The following is a 19951-nucleotide window of genomic DNA, read 5'->3' on the forward strand; positions in this document are numbered from 1 at the left end:
TTATCTGCACATAGACTTTTCACAAGTCTGAACCTCCTTTCATTTTTGTCTTAAACTCTGCCTCTTTTCTTCATGTATTGTCTTCCTCATTTTATGCCTATGCACAGGGTTTCCAAAGACATGCTGAAAAACTTCACACAAAACAAAAGAAGGCTATTTCATTAACAGACTGCGTACTAAATAAAACCTACAGCCAAGAGTGGATCAGAGGCATGCAGATATTTATATATAGAGACTTTTTTTACAGCAATGGCCATGTGTATGGTTGTGGCAACCGCAACTGAATCCGTGGGAACCAAACATGTCTATCGTTGTGGTGGAGTGTAACAGTCCGACTGGGAAACTGCTAAAAAATAATATAGTCCAATGCAAATTGTCTAAAAAAAATGTATTAAACTGTTCTGAATCCATTGAAAGAATAATATCGTTATTTATTACAAATAGAAAATAAAACTCAGTGCACACTAAAAATATAAAATTAGCTGACCCATTTTACATTTAGCCTTTATTTTAATTACAGTAGAGGAGCTAGCTGTGGAGGAAGGAAGCAGCAAAGTCATAAGATGTGTCTTTGGCAGCCTTGGCACCGGAGTACCCTTGTTAACTTAGCTTTTTGATTCTTACTGTGTGTCCTAGTATTTTACCTTCCATCTGTACCCTCTTCTTCTCTTTCCTTTTCTCTTTGTGCATTTTTCCCCATATCTTCTCTCTCCTCTCCTGCTCCCGCATCCCTCTATCTGGTTGGCTGTTCCCAAGGCCTTATGGTCTAGAGGAAGACGTTAGGCAGTATGAGCAAGACCTGGCCAAGAGGCTCTACCAGTCACGTGTGAAGGCGTCGTTAGACAGTGCTGCAGCTCCTAACTCTACCTGCTCTTCTTCTTCTCAGCCCAGGTCTGCCCTGCCCACCCACACAGCATTGTGGGGGCTGAGCTCTGGTGCTTTTCTGCTTTGGTGCTTGCTGTGTGTGAGAGCAGTGGCTTATATAGTGATTGTGTAGTTCCTGGTTCTGGTGTTTTTAGTGAATGCTGTTTGCTGGTTCTTACAGACACACACACACACACGCACGTGCACACAGCTCCACAGCACGTGACCGCTCGAACGCTATTTTTGTGTAATCATTTATGTGGAAGTTTTTGTTTTTCTAACATTAATGGAAGGAGTTTCTTATCTGTTTGTCAGTAAGTCTTTCGACATACATTTTTGGCTTAAAATGTATGCCTTATGGTTTTTTTTGCTCACATGGCAAGATTTGTTTTATTGTCTTTACCATAAAGTGAAAAAAATAAATAATGACAAAAATAAATGACCTTGGGATGGCAGTGGTGTATTACACCATCCTAGCATGTGTTATTTTTGTGTAATACCACACAAAATAAATGCCTGCCACTGCAGCACAATGCAGCATTGCCTTTCCTCCTACCTGAACTCTTCATGACCAACAGAACTGTACCCTAGTTCACTGTTATGTACGAGTTCTCCATCCCCCTCTCACTGCTGCACTGCCATCCTACAAGTACAAAAAAGTTCGTTAGTCTGCAAAAAATAATAAATAGAATTCAATTATTTGGAGCATAGGTACCAGACTATAGGCTTGCTGTGGTTTCTGCAAGATGAATTAAGATTTTAAACTTTTTTCTTTTTAACAGCAAGTGAATGCATCATGGATGCATGTTGCCATGGTAATTTGGTTAACGTTAACCAGTTACAGCCCTAAATCTAAACTGTTTTCACTTTCCGCCACTCTCGATCAATCAGTGCGTGTGTACACTTTGTGTTTTTTGTTTTTGTTTTTTAAATCTAACTGTAAGCCCTTTCTGTTCTTTTAGGATGAAGTCTTTAGAGCAGGATGCTCTCAAAGCTCAGATGGTCATTGCTAAGTCCAAGGAAGGGAGAAAGCGAGGCACTCTGGACCAGCTGGCTGAATCGCCGTCTCCTGCGCCCACACCTTCACCCACTCCTATGGAAGGTGAGAGCGCTCCATCTCTGTTCACATACTATAGCAAGACAAAGTCTGCCAAATGTCAGTGTACAGATTTCAAAGCCTGATGGTGTTTTCCCTCCTCTTTTCTGGACAGATTACAGTCCTCGGTCTGTGACATCACCAGGTCGACTGGTACGAGTTATTTTTCATTCTTTTTTATTATGTATGTATGTTGATGCCGAGCGAAAACGGCTGCCTTGACTGCTTTAGGTTTTAAGCTTGCACAACAGTAGATCACAGTATTGTTTTGTTTTGCCAACTAAGTATAAACCACTTGTGTCCATTACTTCCATTCATTCTTCAAAGCAAGCCAGGTTGTATTCACATGAACTGTCTCCTTGACTTTTTTTCTCCCCCCCTGTTCTCCTTTATCTCTGTCCTTTCCTCATCTGACTTATTTTCATCTCACATCTGCTTTGTCTTTATTTCTCCACCTCCTCCCTCCCCTTTGCCCCACATATTTACACCCATTCATTTGCTGTCCTTAGTCCCTGTCAGAAAAGAAGTTTGACTACCGACAATTCGCTGCCATTCCTTCTGCTAAACCCGTATACGACATTCAGGTATTGCCTGCATGCCAAGTTCTCAGGAATCTGACACTCCTTATCCTCTCAAGTTAGTCTCATCTGCCTGGCTTTCCCTGTTACCTCTCTCCCTCCTGGCCATGTTAATAAATCCGGTGTCCCGAGTAACTGGGCCTCCATCTTCTCTGCATAAACAGCGTTGATGATCAGTTCACTTACACTTTACTGCTGGTACCAACCATTTCTGCGAGCTGGGAGCATGGAATAAAGCATTTAACTAGTTGGACAGCATTGATACCTGATCAACTTCATGGTGCTTCAAAAAATGGGATAAAGTCAGGATGACCTCAAGGACTTAACACTGACCTCCTTCATGCAGATCTTTGTTTCCCTTTCACCTTCAGCAAATGATGCCCAGATAGTTAAGGCCATTAACCAGATTTGGAACCTTGCACCAAGTAGCTCCTTGGGACAAATCATTGTCTATTATTATCTCACTGTGCTGCATGGAAAACCAATTAAGTTGGTGGGTTATCAGCTGTGAGTGGAAGACAGGCAAGACCATTAAACCGGGCTTGTGAGGGAACATGGGGAGCTGGGAACAAGGGAATGTTGCTTTATTTAGTGTTGGTGTTGTGTGTTTTTGTGAATGTTTGGATGAACATTGGTCTTGTGGGTTGGGCTCATCGTGTTGGTTGTTTTTTTTAAATATCCTTTATTCCACACCAAAGACCACCAAATTATTATTATTAATTGATTTAGTGTGAAGTCCTTCAAGTTTTCATCCAAATACATAAAAAAGCACTTCTATTAAGAGCTCTGAATATAAATGTCTGATCAAGTTCCACAGTAACTTAATAAACAAATGAAAAGATTCCTTATCTAATCCATAATGTTCATTAACCAAAAATTTGGAGGCTCTGTAGATGTTTTTGTGTATCTGATGTGCTCTTTGGTGGCCTTTTGAGTGTGCTCTGACCTTGCTGTGTGTTGAGTGCAGTTTGACATCTTTTTCCAGTGCAGTTTTAGCATCAAGCATCGCCTTCACCCTGATCACATTAAACGTGTACAAACATTTCTTAGCGTAATACAAGGATTTAGCTGGCTTTCTGTCTTCAACTGGAAGTTTATAATACCAAGGACATGAACTGTTGAATCTAGGCCATGGACTAGAGCTTTTGTTTAGCACTCGTTCAGGTACAACTCAGTTCATTTACAGTACATCCATGTTGGGGGGTGAAGAACTGTCGCATGCTGGTGTTTTTTTGGGTGTTTGGTGTGCGAGTTCTATCAAATTTGTATATTTGTATCAAACAGGTACAGCTTTTTTATGTTGCATCTTTTTTCAGTGCTGTATATCCTCACCCTCTAATAAATAACTGCTAATACCAGAAATGGGGGGATTTGTGAGGGTCTAAACCAGCAGATTCCCTGTGTGAGGAAGTGCCATTGTGCCTGGCTACTTCAGCTGGTTTATAATAAACCCCAGGTTTTCTGTTCCCGTGGCTGCAGTCCCTGTTGATGGCTTTGTTTCCTACACTGGTGCTGGCATTGACTTCAGGCTGAGAAGCCCTTAAGTCTTTACTTTACTCTCTTATACTTCTTTTTGTTTTGCAGTCTCCAGATGCTACAGATGTTCGATTCAACAGTGATGTCTCCAATAGCCCAGGTATGCCTGTGTGTGTGTGTGTGTGTGTGTGACTGGTCAGCAGGCTGTGGGTGTGAGTACACACTCTGATCTATACTTTGCTGACACTTGTTGTCCCCTTAACACAGGCAGTTTCCTAGGATAAGTGATCATCTGGATTTGGTAGGAGTTCTGTGTGTGTGTGTGTGTGTGTGTGTATATAAGAGTGCATGTTTGGGTCCTATTTGAATGCATATTTTCAGGAACTGTTTGCTGCAGAAAGCCTGCTTAAGTGCTGATGCTTTGGGTTTTCTCCAACTACCGAATGACCTGAAAATCAAATTAGATTCTTATAACGTATAAACGGTGTAAAAACTTTTCTAACAACCGAGCCTTGTACAGTGATCCATTCCAGATTTTTAATGTTTTTTTAAACATTTAAAAGTGCTGAGGACAGTAACAGAGACAAGGCATAGCATAGATAAATACACACCTTGCACATCGATTGCATATATAATTCCATGTTCTGTACGCATGACAAATTTAATACAGCACCGTTTTGAAGTGTTGCTTTCCGTGCTTCTGGATTATCGGGGCTTCTTTACAGTTGGTGTCTATTTCTTGCTGGTTATGGGGTTGTTGTGGCTTTTCTGCCATACTTGTGATGCCCTACTGCATAAGCTTTCAAGCTTAGTCCTGGAGAATCCCTCCACCTGCATAGTCAGTGTTCTTCCTCCTTTAACACAACCACATAAACTCAAGTAGTGCAGAACATGTGGATTCTCCAGGACCAAGGCTTGGGAGCCTGTACCTACTGGAAGTTTGTTGCTTACAATAACACCAAGCCTGTTTGGTCTTTGATGAATTGTTGATATCAATCGATCATTGATAACCAGTATAGTGTTTAGCTTTGCTTTTGCTTCCAAGACATATTTTATAGTGTATGTTGTTGGGTATATTTTCCCATTCTCTGGGCTCAGGTGCAGCTTTTCCTCAGGGTGCAGCATTGGGAAGCCTTGCTTGGGAAGAGGTGAAGGGGGCAGAACCAGCACCTTTTATAATCTGATCTCTTTATGAAGTTATGCTAACCTCTCTCTCTCTCTCTCTCTCTCTCTCTCTCTCTCTCTCTCTCTCTCTCTCTCTGTGTTTCTCTCTCTGTGTTTCTCTCTCTAGTTTCCTGTGTAGAAGCTGAGGTTCCTGTAGCTCCTGTGGCCACCACGTCTGCTCTGGAGGAGATGGCTCTTTACAGCAACAAACGTAAACTACGACAGGGCCGGCACAGCCTAGAGACTGCCGTTCCCACATAATTTTAGGCACACGCGCAATACATTTAATAAGGATAGTGCACAGTAGCTAGCGATACTACAAGCTATAGACAAAACTAAAACGCTCCTTCACAGATACGTGTGAAAGACTTGCAACCACTCTCGCATCATTCGGAAAGTTTTTTTTTTTTTTTTTTTTTTAAAGAAACACTACAGCTTTTTGGGGTTTTTTTGCACACCAGTCTTGCCTTTCCAGCTAACATTTAGCAGAGATGAGGAAGCTTTTTCCTCTTCCTTCGTACCGGACACTTAATGAGGTTCATCCTGCCATGCAAAGTACACACTTGTTCATTTTTCTCTCTTGTTCTACAGTTTGCTTTTAACACAGCTAAATTATTTTTTAGGTGATAGTGATTTTGGGTGCTTTTTTAATACTTTTAGTTTTAAACCTCTGATTATTAATGAGAAAAAAAAAAAAAAAGTTCCTGACTCGTGTTAATGTTCTGGAGAGACTTTAACTTACTCATCTGGACAGCAAGCGTTTATTCTGTGACTTTCACCGCCCCATAGCAGAGGAGGGGGGGGGGGAAAACGTTTTACACGTAATTTATTTCCGTAGTCACCATTTGACCTTTTATTCGCTTTTTAAAAAAACACATCATAATTGGGAATATTCCACCAGTCAGTCAATATTTACTGATTTATCGATTTATCAGTACTGTATAGATATATCAACTTTAACCATATCAAAATCAGCCAGTTCTTTTTTTTGTTTTTGTTTTTCTTCCATTTTTGATTTGGATCAGTGTTCCAAATGAATGTATGTTCCTCTTGTTGGTCTTGTGTTCTGAGGGTTTCATCTCATCATAAAGCATAAAAAAAAAACATAAATCATCATCATATTCTGCCTGGTTTCAGTTGAGCGCAGCTTAAACCGAACTAAATGTCTCTCAAGTCTTCCTGGACGTAGAAGATGAAAGGCTACAGAGGACAGCAGAATTATTAAAACATAATAATAATTATCAACAACTTTCTGTCCCAAGTGCATTGGTTACATTCATGACAAAACCAGAATATCTTCCCCTCTGCATTTTTCTGCTTCCTGGACCATGTTGCATGCTGTTTGCTGGAACATTCCCATTACCTGACGGACTAAAAAAAAAAAAAAAAAAAAGACATTTGTAATAAATATTTACTTCAAACTCTCAGACCATGAACTTTAATAGAGCCGTCTGAAGAGAAGGTCCAGGGTGTCCATCGTATATCATCTAAACATGGTACCATTCTTTCTATTTATGTAACACTGGGGTTCATGCGATGAACTGTTATAATCCCCTGTTTTTTTGTTTTTTCGTGTTTTGGGTCAGTTTTTTTGTTGTTGTTGTTGTTGTGTTTTTTTCCAATGTGACTCATGTTCATATACTTTCTCTGGAGTTGCTACTCCATTTTTCTTTTCCAATTACATTTAAATCTAAAGCCACTGAAATGCTTAGCCTTGTGTGAATAATGTACAAAATGCTGTGAGAAGCAGAACTCCAAGGTAAAACTGAGCCAGTGTGTGCAGTGACGGTGGCATCCAGATACAGTCTTAACTGGTGTCCACTGCAGGAATATCGGCTTAACCGCATTACTTCTGTTGTTGTTGATGTTATTCAATCCTTGGTGAGGAAAAAATCTATTTTTTTTTCCATCCCTCTCTAGAACAAACCATTTTATCATTCTCAAACCAGCTGCCATCAACACTGTGGTCACTCTCGTGTCAAACAATGTCTTTCTCTTTACTAATCGTAGTTTTTCATCTCGCTCTTGCTAACTGAAATTCAGTTTCGGATGACGACACTTGGGAAGTGGCTTAAATGGCTAATCGATCATTTATTGTATTTTTGTAAAAAAAAAAATGAAAAAAAGAAGAAATCACATTTTCACACAATTAACGAATGGGATTCACTACATTTTTGCAGCAGGACAGTTTTGATCTCTCTTGTTCTTGATTTCTTTGGGATGGGGGGCTTTCTTTTTTTGCTACATAGGTGATGGCGGGGCTGAATGTGGGAGTTAGAGCTCATTCAGGACTGTAACTAGTGAATTTGTACAACCAAAGAAGTCTATTTTGTGGTTCAGGAATAATAAAGTTTACTTTTCATTTAACAAGCTGATGTGTCTCTACGTTTTGCTTTTATGTTTGTGTCCTGGAGAAAAATCACCGTATTTGTAAATCCACTTAGATTATAAAAATGTATGTATGGAATAAAAGCAGAATGCTGTTTCTACCTCCAGTTTGTTTATCTGATTATACGTACTACTGTCAGAGAATGAATGATGTATCAGATTTTTGACGCATTAAAAGTGTTGTGGATGTTTAGTTTGTAAATATGTTTTTCCCACAATATGTATAGTTTATCTGTATATTTTTATTATATGTCTAAAATACATAAGTCCCAATCAAGTACTAATGTTAATCAGATGAATTAACAAACAACAATTTCCCATTAACAAGAATTCCAGTACAATTGATAATAAATGACGAGCATTTCTCAAAACTGTGCATAGCTTTTAGTGATTTAAAATCTTCCTGTAATAACCTTCAGTCCTCCACCATCTTGATAATTTATTGATGTCTCTGGTAATTACACTTACAAACATTGTTTGCTGCCAAGACAAAGAAGAAAGAAAGATGTCTAGTGGTCATAATGCTATCGCCTTATTGGGGTGACAGTTGCAAGTGGTTTGGGTTTGTATGTGTCTAATCCCATGCTGTTCCTCCTGGAAGCAGGACTATGAGGTGCTCTCTGCAAACAAGACACACGTTTCAGTTAGTAAGTTTGCTTAGTAATGTGCAGTTCTGTGGTGTTTGGTTTTGATAAATATTTTCAGTACAATTCTTTTGTTCGATCTTCTTTCATAGTTAAACGTATCCAGAATTTTAATTTATGCTATTTGACAGGTCCCCTTATCCAGAATGACGTACTTAAGAGCTTTGAAATCTCCCTCAAAGAAAGTACCTCTGATTTGCTGAGAGATTTTTATTTTTTGCAACAAAAAAAATTCATTTGCTAGACAAAATTCAAATAAACACTATATATTATTCTTGCAGTGTTACTAACCAAAGCCAAATCGTTGTCCAAAGGAACCAAGCCTGGTCTAATAGGTCCCCCATCTTTGAAGATGGATAGAACCTCGTCTGGAAGCACGAAGGACTCATTGTACCAGCTCTCAAAGTCTGCCACAAATACCAAGAGTATTGGAGTGTATGAGTAAGTATCGGATTGTATGAAACTGAAATGCTGTAGGTTTCTACCGAATGCTTGAAGTTAAACATATAAATGTAAAGTCATCAAAACAAGGCTATGGATCATCAGAAGGTTACCAGTGAAGAGTCGCATGCGGCACTGGTCCACAAGATATCTGCAGTATTGCACCTCTGCTTTGGTGCTGAGCAGTTCCGTATACTGCTGCCTGTACTGATCCTTGGCCTCTCTGAGTTTCATGAGCAGAGTTACCTCGGCCGCGTCAGGCACGGGTTCTCCATCTGCACTCACTGACTTCCCTGAAGTTGAGACAAAACACAGGAACAAGCTGGCTCAGTAATGAGAAGAGTAAATCAAGTCAGGTGTCTGCTGTACAAGTTACTACAGTTGATCATGAACTCCATGAATAATAAAGTGGACAGGATTTTTTTTTTTTTGGTCATAAACATAATCTTATGTTTACCACACTACAAACTAATAAAAGTGTTCAGGTCTGTAATGCTACCACGTGAATGCCTGAAAGAAACTTTTATTTTGCTAGAAACTATTTATTGAGTAAATACTGGTTTATTTCGTAGTAGAACTTACAAGACCCTTAAATACATTATACAAACCCTGTCTCTGTTCATTATACAGCTGGAGTTCAATTTTCATGTGGTCGATGTCCCATTTAATGGACTTGATGTTCCCTGTAAGGTTGTTCACTTGAGTCAGACGTTCTTTCAGCATGGACTTGTTTTCCTTCAGGATGCGGTTGAGCTCACTGCCCCCCTCTGACTTGTAGATCTCAAATGCCTCCATCTTAGATGGAGGAGTGCTGGGAAAACGACAGAGGAAACAATCCAGTACATAAAGTATGCCTACTTTCAGGAGTAATTTTAACATATGTAAAATGTTTTTCCTCTAAAACTTTGTTGCTGTCCTCCCTGACATGGACTGTAATCTCTGTAATTATGTAACTATGGATAAACAATACATTAGCGTGTGTGTGTGTTAAAAATGCAGGATCCCCCTGATCACATGCTCACTGTGAATGCGAGTGTGCAAGATCATTCTTTTAACAGTAGCCTTGTGCCTAGATTGGGTCATACTTGCTCATCTTTACATCATCGTTGGCACTCCCCTTGCTCTCATCTACACTAGGAGGAAGGACGATCTCTGTTTCGCTCTGCATCATGGTGAGATGTTCGCCTGGGCCTGTGCCATCATGTCCTTTTTTTCTGTCCATGGATAAATAGCAGTAAGTCAAAACACTTTGTTATATAGTTTCAGGATTTCCAGTGGTGCATGGAAACTAACTGAAAATGTGTAGGGATTAATAAACTAATCACCTGCTGCTCTCTTTGACCTTCTTGCCTCTGCCAAGTGTCACAGACTGCTGATGTGATGATGCAGGCAGACCTACCACCTCATTTACAGGCTCCTGCACGTGAAGAAAACTTTTTGGTGAAAAAAAGTATTAAAGTAATATGACACAGTACAGTACACAGTTTTTCCTCCAGTATGTGTAGTGTATGAGCAAAAAGAGAACAAGCGCATAATTAACCTGTGATTTGTCTCTCAGGTGGAACGACTTTGAACAGCGAAATCAACAGTGTTGTGATATAAAGGACCTTAAAACTTACTTTAGCATCAGAAGTGGACAATGTGCTCTGAGTATGCTCCACCACAACACGTCTCTGACTCGTCTGCTCTTTAAGTCGCTGTTCCTGCTCCCTATTTCACACACACACACACACACACACACCATGTAACATTATAACTTTTACCATTAAAGTTCAATAATCACATTTAAAAATCATCTGCATCATGCCATAAATCTTCAACTGTATATTTGATATGATGATGATGGATAATAGAAATGTTGTCTACTTACTGGAAAGCTTTTTTAAACTCTGCAAACACTGCCTGGATTTGTTGAACACTCTCAATCTAAAATATTTCAGAAAAGTACTCACAAAAAAAATACATTTTGGATTGTATTTTTTTTTAATGATCATTTATCCAACCTTTTTTCTTTTTTCCCCTTAATCCAGATGGTAAGTTAGCCAAGGCATTTTTTTACAAACTGTGGCACTTTTCTAAACAAGCCCATTTAAGAGGATTAACTAGCGCAAAGTGGTTTGGGAAAAGTGGAAAGTGTGATGACTTAGGCCTTCAGTTTGCATGGTAGCCTTGAAGCTTCATTACAATAATAAATAAATCAGACATTCAGCATGTCTTGGATCTATATTTTGTAAAAGCTAAGCCAAACTGTTCCTTTAAACAGCTTCCACTGGACTTACCCTGAGCTCATCCAGCGTGCCGGCCAGGTACCTCTGAACCTCACTTTTAACCAGTGCTACCTGCGCCTCCGACAGGTCCTCATACGTCACACCAGCCCTATCTGCCTTTGTGGAAAAAGTACAGCACATATCAGGACCTTAGTGTTAAGTGGGGTGTAACAAGCAAATGACAAAATCAGTTAAAATCAATAACAAATTAATCAGGTAGGTCTATGTTTAAAAACACAATTTATGTGCTTTATCTCTTTGCTTCATGCTACAAAACATAAATTTTTTCATTATCTTTAACTATCCTGTTTGACTTTCTGTTTGAAAATTTAAGAATTCAATCTCAGCTTTGGATTCAACATCCTGATGAGGATTTACTTCATACAAAAAAATTGAACAGAATGCCATGATTTTATATTAATAAGATGCGTTATTGATAATATATGCCATGCGTGACTGCGGAATGGTAATCCATGGGGCTGAAGGGCCCCCCGAATCCCAGGGAGTTCCTTTCCTTGATGCGCTGGGTCCGTATTTTGAAGGACGTAATCACTGAACAAGGTATGCCCTTCATGTCCAAGCTAATGGTGGATCTGGTTCATCTGTTGCAGGTTAAGCAGCTGAGGAAGTCTGTCTACCACCCGCAGACTGAAGTACTTGTGGAGCGGTTCAATTATCCTGAGGGTGGTAGACGAGGTGGGACGGAACTGGGACCCCCTTCTTCCCTACATCCTATTTGCCATCCAAGAGGCTCCCCGGGCATCCACCAGGTTCACCCCTTTGAGCTCCTCTTCGGGCGGCAACCTTGAGGACTGCTGGACGTGGTCCAAGAAGCTCGGGAAGAACAGTCGTCCCCCTTCCAGACACATTTATATCATATTATTCTATTGAAGAATTGGATTTTTCCTGTGTCTGTTGTGTCTGCGTTCACTACCTGCACTCTGCAATGTGGTCCAACAGTGTTCATAGCGGGTCCTGGAAGCTTGCCGTCAGGCTATAGAGGCAGAGGTTGAATGGATGCTGAGGGAAAGAATCATCAAGGAGTCTGCCAGCCCATGGTCTAGCCCCATTGGTGTGGTTCCTATGCCTGACGTGAGCATCCGCCTGTGTAATGACCGAAGGCTTAACCGGATCTCGGAATTTGACAGCCGTGCCCTACCTCAAGTGGACGACCTTGTGGAGCACAAGGGGAAAGCCCAGTTCATATCCACGCTCGACCTCACCAAGGGCTTTTGGCAGGTTGCTCTAGCCATGGACGCCAAGCCCAATGGCTACTGGCAGGACTGGGTTTTTCCTTTTAGCCTGCATGGGTGTGCCGGCTCCCTTCCAGCAGCATCCCCTTCACCATGCAGACTAACACCTCCGAGACAGGGCTTGGTACTGCCTCTCTCGGCACCTCACCCTCTGGGGGCGACTGCAGCTATGTGCGGGCTCAGAGCTAAGGAGGGGACCCTATGACTGCAGAGCACACACTGCTGCCTGGTGCAGCCAAAATACCGCTGAAAACAGGGTGCCAATCAGGAGCGCTACTGTGGCACTCACCCTCAGGCAGAGAAACACAGCAGAGAGCAAGGCCCAGCAGCTAATGAGAGGAAAGTAGGACATGCTGAGGAGCTAATGTGCTATCTCTGCCTCTCTCCTTTACAGATTTGCCTTGAAGAACTTGCCACCTGCCTGCTGAGCCTGAGCCACGCTCCTGGGGTGAAATTGCCCCTATTCTTTGCTACAAAGCTGGAATTATCACCGTGCTCAGCTACTCTCTCTTCACCTTCCCCCTCCACCTTCTAAAAGTTGAGTGTACCATTTTAACGTGTGGGGCACTTGGCATCATTTTCACACTCCCTCTCACTCCTTGCACCAAGAAGTTGTAAATAAAACCCTCACCAGTGTGATTTCACCTCATTCCCGGCTCTGTGTGTGTTTCTCCCTGGCTGATTCCCTAGAGTGCACGTCAGTAATTTACTTTATTATTTAAACCTAGTTTATTTTCATTACGACACTTATGTCAGTCACTAAATCTCATTTTATTTAGAGCAGGAATTCATCTAAACGTGTTTAATACCTCTGACTTAATTATATACCGCCGAGTCGTACTCTCTACTGCTGTAAGAGAAGTCAAGAGACATAACTTAATACATTAGAGAACTGAAACAAAAGAGGCGTTCGATCTATGGTTAAAAGAGTATGGACAACTGAACATCACCCTTATATATGCTTTTGAACGGGCCATTCCATACTCTATTCTTCTTGGAAATCTTTTGAAGGTCAGGTGTTCAGTGTGGTTGAGGTCAGGGCACTTGAGTTCATTCCATTCCAACATTGGTACTCCATGACTTTATGAAGCTTGCTTTGTGCACAGGAGCGTTATCATACTGGAACAGTTTTGGGCTTCGTAGTTTCAGTGAAAAGAATTTTAAACAAACCGTGTGTTTTCAACTTTATGGTAGCAGTTTGGGGAAGAACCACATATTGGTGTGATGATCAAGTGTCCACATACTGTATATACCTTTGCCCATACTATGTATGTATTTCATGTGTAGAGTTTTCTCTGTGCTAAAGTTTATGAGTATAATAACTGAATACTGACCAGTGTGTTATGAAGGAAAAGCTCCTGCTTCAGAATTTGGATTTCTTTTTGCAGTCTTTGGACCTGCAGCTGAAAAAAATAAAAAATCAATTCAAGTAATCAGCATTATTAACCTATTCTTAGACTATGCTAAACATCTTTATTATGAGATGTAAAATGAAATTCTGTTTAATCAGATTCTTTTGTAGCCCTTTGTCAACACTAGCCTTGACACCGCAATCTTAGAAAAAGACGAAAGATATTTGGACAACAGAGAGGAATGGCAACCCAATCATGAGCAATGTCCATAGCAGACAACCCTGAGTTTCTAGACTACAGGTGAGATGTTTCTTTTAATTGATGAAATAAGACGTGTCACACAATTGATTTTTTTTGTGTTTGGGTTTTTTTTGTTTTTTCTGCTTTGCTTAAAGGGATACCCCAAGATATATGTAGCAAAAACTAGAGATATATTTTACATGTACTTTTATTATGTGCATGAAAAACCATAATTAATCATTAATAAACCATAATTAAACCACAGCCTCCAAAAATGGCAGAGTGGATTGAAAAACTTGAATCTATTTTTAAATGGAATATATGACAGTTGTTTTTATTTTATTTATTATTACTTATTTCTTTTTATATACATATATATAACTCTTGTTTATTCATTTATTAATTTAATTTTCTATTTCATATGTTTTTCCCCCATGTGTTTTCTTTCTTCTTATCTTATTTTTGGTTATTCATTCGAGTCACGGTTGTAGGCTGCTCTAGCGATTTCTTTAAATCAGCTGTTACAGATTTACTCTTAATGTGAAGTGCTCCTGAAATTATGCATTACAGTCCAACCAGACCATGTGGCGCAGGTGCCTTGTAGGTTCTGAATCTTACAGCAGGGTCGATGTGCTTGTTGACAGCTGGCTCTGTGCGCACACACTTCATCCTTGCTGCAAAGCGGAGAGTGGAGAGCTGCAAAACACAGAGAACAGAGCTGTAGTAAGTTTGAGAGAACACAACAGCTATTTCACTGCTCTCTTCCATCACCTAAGAGTATCCTGCTCACCGTCTCTTCAATCTGTGCTGCCTCACCAAAGATATTAGCCACCAGCACTGTGTTACAATTTCCACCTGTACAAAGACAAGTTGAACATGAGTGTAATGCACAGCTTCTTAACCCTGCCACTGTTACAGTAAAACGCTAAAATGGACAGGGCATTTACCAAGACCAGAACTTTTGTTTAATTTTTGTTTAATTTGCAAATTAACATACAGAAGTGAACCATGTTTTATGATCAAGAATTGATTTATAGATACTTATTATTGTTAAGGAATTTAAATGCATAAAGAATGTTCTATGAATAGAAGTGTTTGGCTTTTAATACTAATATCTAATTTAGCTAATCTGCTGGTTTGTAATATTTTGTTTGACTGACATTTTTCCTTCTAAATGATGCTAGTACATTAAAGCAGCCAAATTTTTAAAGTATCTATTTGGTAGCGAACAGTTATTAAGCGATTAAATATTCCCTGTATATACACAGACACTGGTGCTAAGATGCATTAAGTAATGCATAAAGTAATAATGCACTAAGAACCATAAACAACCCAGATATTTTATGCTGCTGTTCTTGTCACAAATCTTGAGATAGATATAAAATCACCAGTAAAAAATCAGCTTTAATTCAAATTGTCCATCTGTCCGAATAGACGATATAGCTTTTTCTATAGCATTACCGTTTTTAACTAATGTGATTGCACATTATTATTAGAAAGCTACACTCTATAGTCAACAGTATGTGGAAGCCTGATCATAACACCCCCTATGTGCTATTTCCCTAAAATGGGATTTTCACCAAGCACATATGTGTATGATAGTCAGGTGTCCACAAACCTTTTGGCTATTTAGATCATGTGTATTTTGCTGTTAGTGCCAAACTGACCGAGAGAGTCTTTAAGAGCATGCGTTAGCTTGCTTTGTCTGAAGGGCACATGCTCTCTGCGCCGGTCAGCCAAGGCCAAGATGGCCTGCTCGAGGAAGGACAGAGATCTGTTTATGTACAGGGTCTCTCTCTGCACCTGACCCTCAGACTAGAACAAAAGACACTCAGGTCATTCAGAGCTGCTTATTTATTTTTTTGCGTAGATTGTACATTCTTAAGTGTGGAAAGTGATGCATGGACTCACCCCAGTTTTGCTCAGCCTCTCAGAACCCGCAAGGTCCACTAAATTAAGTTTTGAAGTGACGTACGCTGCATTTGACCGCGTATGAGAGCGAGACTGGGCCACAACGAGACAGACACACATAGCTCAATACTGATCCATGTAATAAAGGTTCAGTGAACATGTATAGTTATGTATGCATTTGTACAACATTGTAAATCTCGTGAAAGAGTGTCTGCAGATCTTTCTCACCTCAATGTGAATAGTAAAGATACAATGTGACCGGGATGAGTTCTTGTTGAGGGCATGCGCTCCTATTATTTTATTCATCTCTCCCTGTCAACAGTGATAATGTTGTTTTTATAGCGCTTTACACAGTGGGCATCGTCACAAAGCAGGTTTACAAGGATTTATTTTTAAAAAAAATCTGAATAAAATAACATTTTCAAAAAAAAAAGTTTAAAACTTATATTTAGTCCTAATGTGCAAGTCAGAGGCAATGGGTTCAAGGTAAGCTACTGCACTGTCATTATGTCAAGCTGCATACAGCGAGCATATTTAGTGTGTAGGAAGCACCATTTGATACACAGGAGTGTGAAAAAGTGTTGGCCACCTTCTTGATTATTTATTATTTTGCACGTTTGTCACACCTTAATGTTTCAGATCATCAAACGAAATTTGAATAGTAGTCAAAGATAACACAAGTAAACACAACATGCAGTTTTTAAATGAAGGTTTTTATTATTAAGGGAAAACAAAATCCAAAACTACATGGCCCTGTGTGAAAGTGTTTATTAAATGTTAAACATTTTGGAAGGTGTGTGTCCCATTACATCTGGTGTAAAAGTAACACCGCATTTCAGAAAGAGAACATCATACCAACAGTAAAATATGGTGGTCGTAGTGTGATGTTCTGGGGCTGTTTTGCTGCTTCAGGGTATGTAAGACTTGCTGTGATAAATGGAACCATGAATTCTGTTGTCTACCAAAAAATCCTGAAGGACAATATGTGAGGCCATCTGTTCGTGACCTCAAGCTGTAGCTAACTTTGGTTCTGCAGCAGGACAATGATCCAAAACAAACCAGCAAGTCCACCTCTTAATGGCTGAAGAAAAACAAAATGAAGACTTTGGAGTGGCCGAGTCAAAGTCCTGACCTGAATCCTATTGAGATGCTGTGGCATGACCTTAAAAAGGCAGTTCATGCTCGAAAACCCTCCAATGGGACTGAATTACAACAATTCTGCAAAGATGAGTGGACCAAAATTCCTCCACAATGCTGTAACAGACTCATTGCAAGGGGGCAAACACTTTTTCACACAGTGCCATGTAGGTTTGGATTTTGTTTTTCCTTAATAATAAAAACCTTCATTTAAAAACTGCATGTTGTGTTTACTTCTGTTATCTTTGACTAATATTTAAATTTGCCTGAGTACCTGAAACATTAAAGATGATGACAGAGATGTCAGTAAATTCTCTGATGGTGACTAATTGATATTTTTGTGGTCATTATGATCTGGATGATGATGCTTTCAAGTAGAGTAAATGGTGACGGTTCAGTTTTTGTAAAGATGTGGGACAAAAACATTATTGTTCACCTCAAATAGCAGGTTTAGTGCCTCCTCTTTGCTGTGAACTGGATGTAAGGACAGGCCCTTTACTGACACCGCACCCTCTGGCTCTTCCACCACAGACAATGTTCCACAATGCTTCGTCTGTCCCCCTTTCACTGAGGCCAGCAGGTCCACCAAAGTCTCATTGTAAATCTCCAGAAAGGAGAGGCGCACAGAGAAGCTGTAATCCACACGAGTGTCAATCTCATGGAACACCTGAATAGAGGAAAAGTTTATTCGTACACAAAATACATGATCTTTCCAGGACTAAAACTGAGAACTCTTGTTGTACATCACATGGTATGATTTTTACATACGTCCTGTATGGCACGTGGGATGATGCCTCGTTGTTTGTAACTCTCACTGGCACCGGTCATTGTGAAGGTCTTTCCAGATCCAGTCTGCCCAAAGCACATAACCGTTCCTAATCCAATAGAGACCAAATACAATAAGGGAAGGGAACATTTTTCAAACTTTGACAGCAATATTTCTTAATGGATTGTGAATTGTATGTGGTATGCATCAGTCTTTCTGACCATTGTAACCCTCCAGAGCTCCAAGCACCACACTGTGTGCGACCTGTTGATAGACCTCATCCTGTGATAAGTTGTGTAGCACTCCGCTGAGCCGGAAACACCATGAGCTCATCTGATTATTCAACACCGCTGTCTTGGATTTCTTACTCAGCCGCACATTCACCGTCTTAAAAAGATAATTAAGTAAAGTAACTAACATTACTTGTACTGCTTCAGTATGTTCGGTTATGATTGTAGAAAACGGTGTAATCTGCTGACAATAAGCAATGTTGGATAAAATGTAATGGTCCTTGTTTATAACCTGTTCTTCAGGTGAGTACTCGATGAGTTCATGAGCAAACTGGGCTGTGGGTCTGATGCGGACGAACACCTTGACCTCGTTGAGTGCACTCATATTAATAATGTTTGGTCTGCCACAGGAGCTGTTGATGCTCTTCTACACTGCCGTCATAGAATCGGTCCTGTGCACATCCATCACCGTCTGGTTTGGTGCAGCAACTAAACAGGACAGGAACAGACTGCAAAGCATGGTAAAAACAGCAGAAAAAATAATTGGTGCCCCCTTGCCCACTCCCCAGGACTTGTACGACACAAGAACCAGAAACAGGGCAGGAAAAATCACCACCACCACTGAATCACCAATGGCACTACAGAACTTTGCTTACTAAAACTGCCGGACACAGGAACAGTTTCTTTCCCCAGTCATTCATCCTGATTAACAACTCACCATAAATATATTCCCTGCTTCATAGCATAAGTACTGCATTATCAGGACTGTCAGTCATCACATCATCTGTGTATGTTACACACACTACTGCTGCTGTATATTGAACAAAAAGCATAATATTGCACAATATTGTTATTTGCACTCCCCACACTTTATGTACATAACAATACTCATAATGTCTATTGTATCACATCTGCATTGTCTTGTATAGTCTGTATTATCTTGTATAGTATAGTGTTATTTATGTCTGTACTTTTGTCCCAAACAACTGGAACCAAATAACCCAATAAACCAGATTCTCATTCTGATTCTTATAACTAATGTTATAAATAACAAATAAAACATACATAACGTGATGCATAAGCAGGCATAGCTACTGTAAAAGATTCTTACTGTCCAGCACACAATAATCTGTATTTGCGGCATGTTGTTTCCTAGTGGTTCAGGTGTTGGGCTACAAATCAGAAGGTTGTGAGTTCGATCCTACATCCACCAAGCCACCACCTTGGGCCCCTGAGCAAGGCCCTTAACCCTCAATTGCTCAGTTGTATAAAAATTAAATAATGTAAGTCGCGCTGGATAAGTGTCTGCTAAATGCTGTGTGTGTGTGTGTGTGTGTGTGTGTGTGTGTGTATGTTTAGTGGAAGAGATATAATACAAATATAAATATAAAAAATACTCTGTTTATCATTACCGAATAAAATATAATAAAAAATAATGACTAAATAGTAAAATAATTATTTCCCACAACACAAACAAAGCATGTTTACATTCCGTAAAATAATGTAAATAATGTAAAATAAATAAATAGTACTGTTTTCTTTATTACAAGTTTGTTTATTATTTGAATTAGAGCATTAGCTGTATTACAATATACTATACTAGACTCTTGCTGTCCAGCACACAATAATAAGTATATATCAGCTAATAAGGGTCTAGTGGAGGGATTTTCTAATGCAAATAAAGCACAAAATTGTAATTGAGTCTAATCTATTCAGAGATGTAAAGCGGAAAACGGTTCTGTTTGTAGTGATTATTTCTGTACATAAACTGGATATAAACGTGCTTTGTTTGTGTTGTGGTAAATAGCATAATTTTTTTTTTCTTTCCAAAGTATTTTTTTATACTGCCAGTTCGACACCAGCTGTATTTTGGAAACCACTCGACGAATACGCATTCTGTCACCAAATAAACTTACCTTTTTAATCTCTACAGCTACAGTAACTTCAGCATATCGACCTTATGAAATTTACACTTAGCATTTTAGCCTCACTTCTAATCGTTAACGCAGCGAGTTGACGCTGTTGTCAAGACAACTGTGCAGTGGGTGGAGTCAGGAATGGGAACGCCCCCAACCCGGTAGTCTTTGTCTCCCAGAATAAAATACCCTTGATTTCATAATAAACCATTGTGTCTGTCATCTGAC

The 19951-nt window shown here is 39.7% G+C and overlaps 2 protein-coding genes across 34 annotated transcripts in view; one reads left to right on the forward strand and one right to left on the reverse strand.

The window, feature by feature from the left end:
• The window catches only part of scrib (scribble planar cell polarity protein), a 72949-nt gene extending 66357 nt beyond the window's left edge, over nt 1-6592 (forward strand). For 22 of the 28 annotated variants that reach the window (XM_047822797.1, XM_047822701.1, XM_047822699.1 and 19 more), the window contains 6 exons: nt 757-891; nt 1827-1966; nt 2076-2113; nt 2470-2544; nt 4123-4174; nt 5306-6592. In XM_047822797.1, the coding sequence (XP_047678753.1) occupies nt 757-891; nt 1827-1966; nt 2076-2113; nt 2470-2544; nt 4123-4174; nt 5306-5439 (574 nt within the window). In that variant the 3' untranslated portion in view covers nt 5440-6592. Of the gene's footprint in view, nt 1-756; nt 892-1826; nt 1967-2075; nt 2114-2469; nt 2545-4122; nt 4175-4281; nt 4316-5305 lie in introns of all 28 variants that reach the window. The other 6 variants (XM_047822782.1, XM_027169368.2, XM_047822750.1 and 3 more) reach the window with 5 other exon arrangements.
• Nucleotides 6593-7990: 1398 nt separating this feature from the next.
• kif9 (kinesin family member 9) lies at nt 7991-19849 on the reverse strand. Of its 6 annotated transcripts, none has more exons than XM_047822811.1 (21): nt 19724-19847; nt 18526-18618; nt 18100-18296; nt 17799-17964; nt 17580-17686; nt 17248-17478; nt 15903-15986; nt 15675-15767; nt 15431-15578; nt 14554-14618; nt 14382-14459; nt 13506-13574; nt 10931-11035; nt 10522-10577; nt 10271-10367; nt 9977-10068; nt 9737-9865; nt 9260-9462; nt 8765-8944; nt 8502-8617; nt 7991-8186 (listed from the first exon to the last, which is right to left on the reverse strand). In XM_047822811.1, exons 3-21 carry the CDS (start codon nt 18190-18192, stop codon nt 8091-8093), a joined length of 2208 nt encoding a protein of 735 aa, XP_047678767.1. In that variant the 5' UTR covers nt 18193-18296; nt 18526-18618; nt 19724-19847; the 3' UTR covers nt 7991-8090. The 6 variants fall into 6 exon arrangements, 5 of the variants coding, with proteins under 5 accessions (XP_047678767.1, XP_027025170.2, XP_027025172.2 ...); XM_027169369.2 differs by having other exon boundaries at nt 18100-18316; XM_027169371.2 differs by lacking the exon at nt 18526-18618 and having other exon boundaries at nt 19724-19849.
• Between the last annotated feature and the right edge of the window lie 102 nt (nt 19850-19951).

This window comes from Tachysurus fulvidraco, chromosome 1, assembly GCF_022655615.1.
Source record: "Tachysurus fulvidraco isolate hzauxx_2018 chromosome 1, HZAU_PFXX_2.0, whole genome shotgun sequence".
NCBI classification, from domain to species: Eukaryota; Metazoa; Chordata; class Actinopteri; order Siluriformes; family Bagridae; genus Tachysurus; species Tachysurus fulvidraco.

What these genes read in the sequence shown, in the direction of transcription:
- kif9 (XM_027169371.2), bottom strand. Translation starts at nt 18,192, where the DNA reads ATGAGTGCACTCAACGAGGTCAAGGTGTTCGTCCGCATCAGACCCACA. An exon ending in AGAGGCTGAGCAAAACTGGG is followed by an intron (nt 15,579 to 15,674) that starts GTGAGTCCATGC and finishes CTTTTGTTCTAG; the next exon opens with TCTGAGGGTCAGGTGCAGAG. An exon ending in GTATAATGAACAGAGACAGG is followed by an intron (nt 8,945 to 9,259) that starts GTTTGTATAATG and finishes TCTCAACTTCAG; the next exon opens with GGAAGTCAGTGAGTGCAGAT.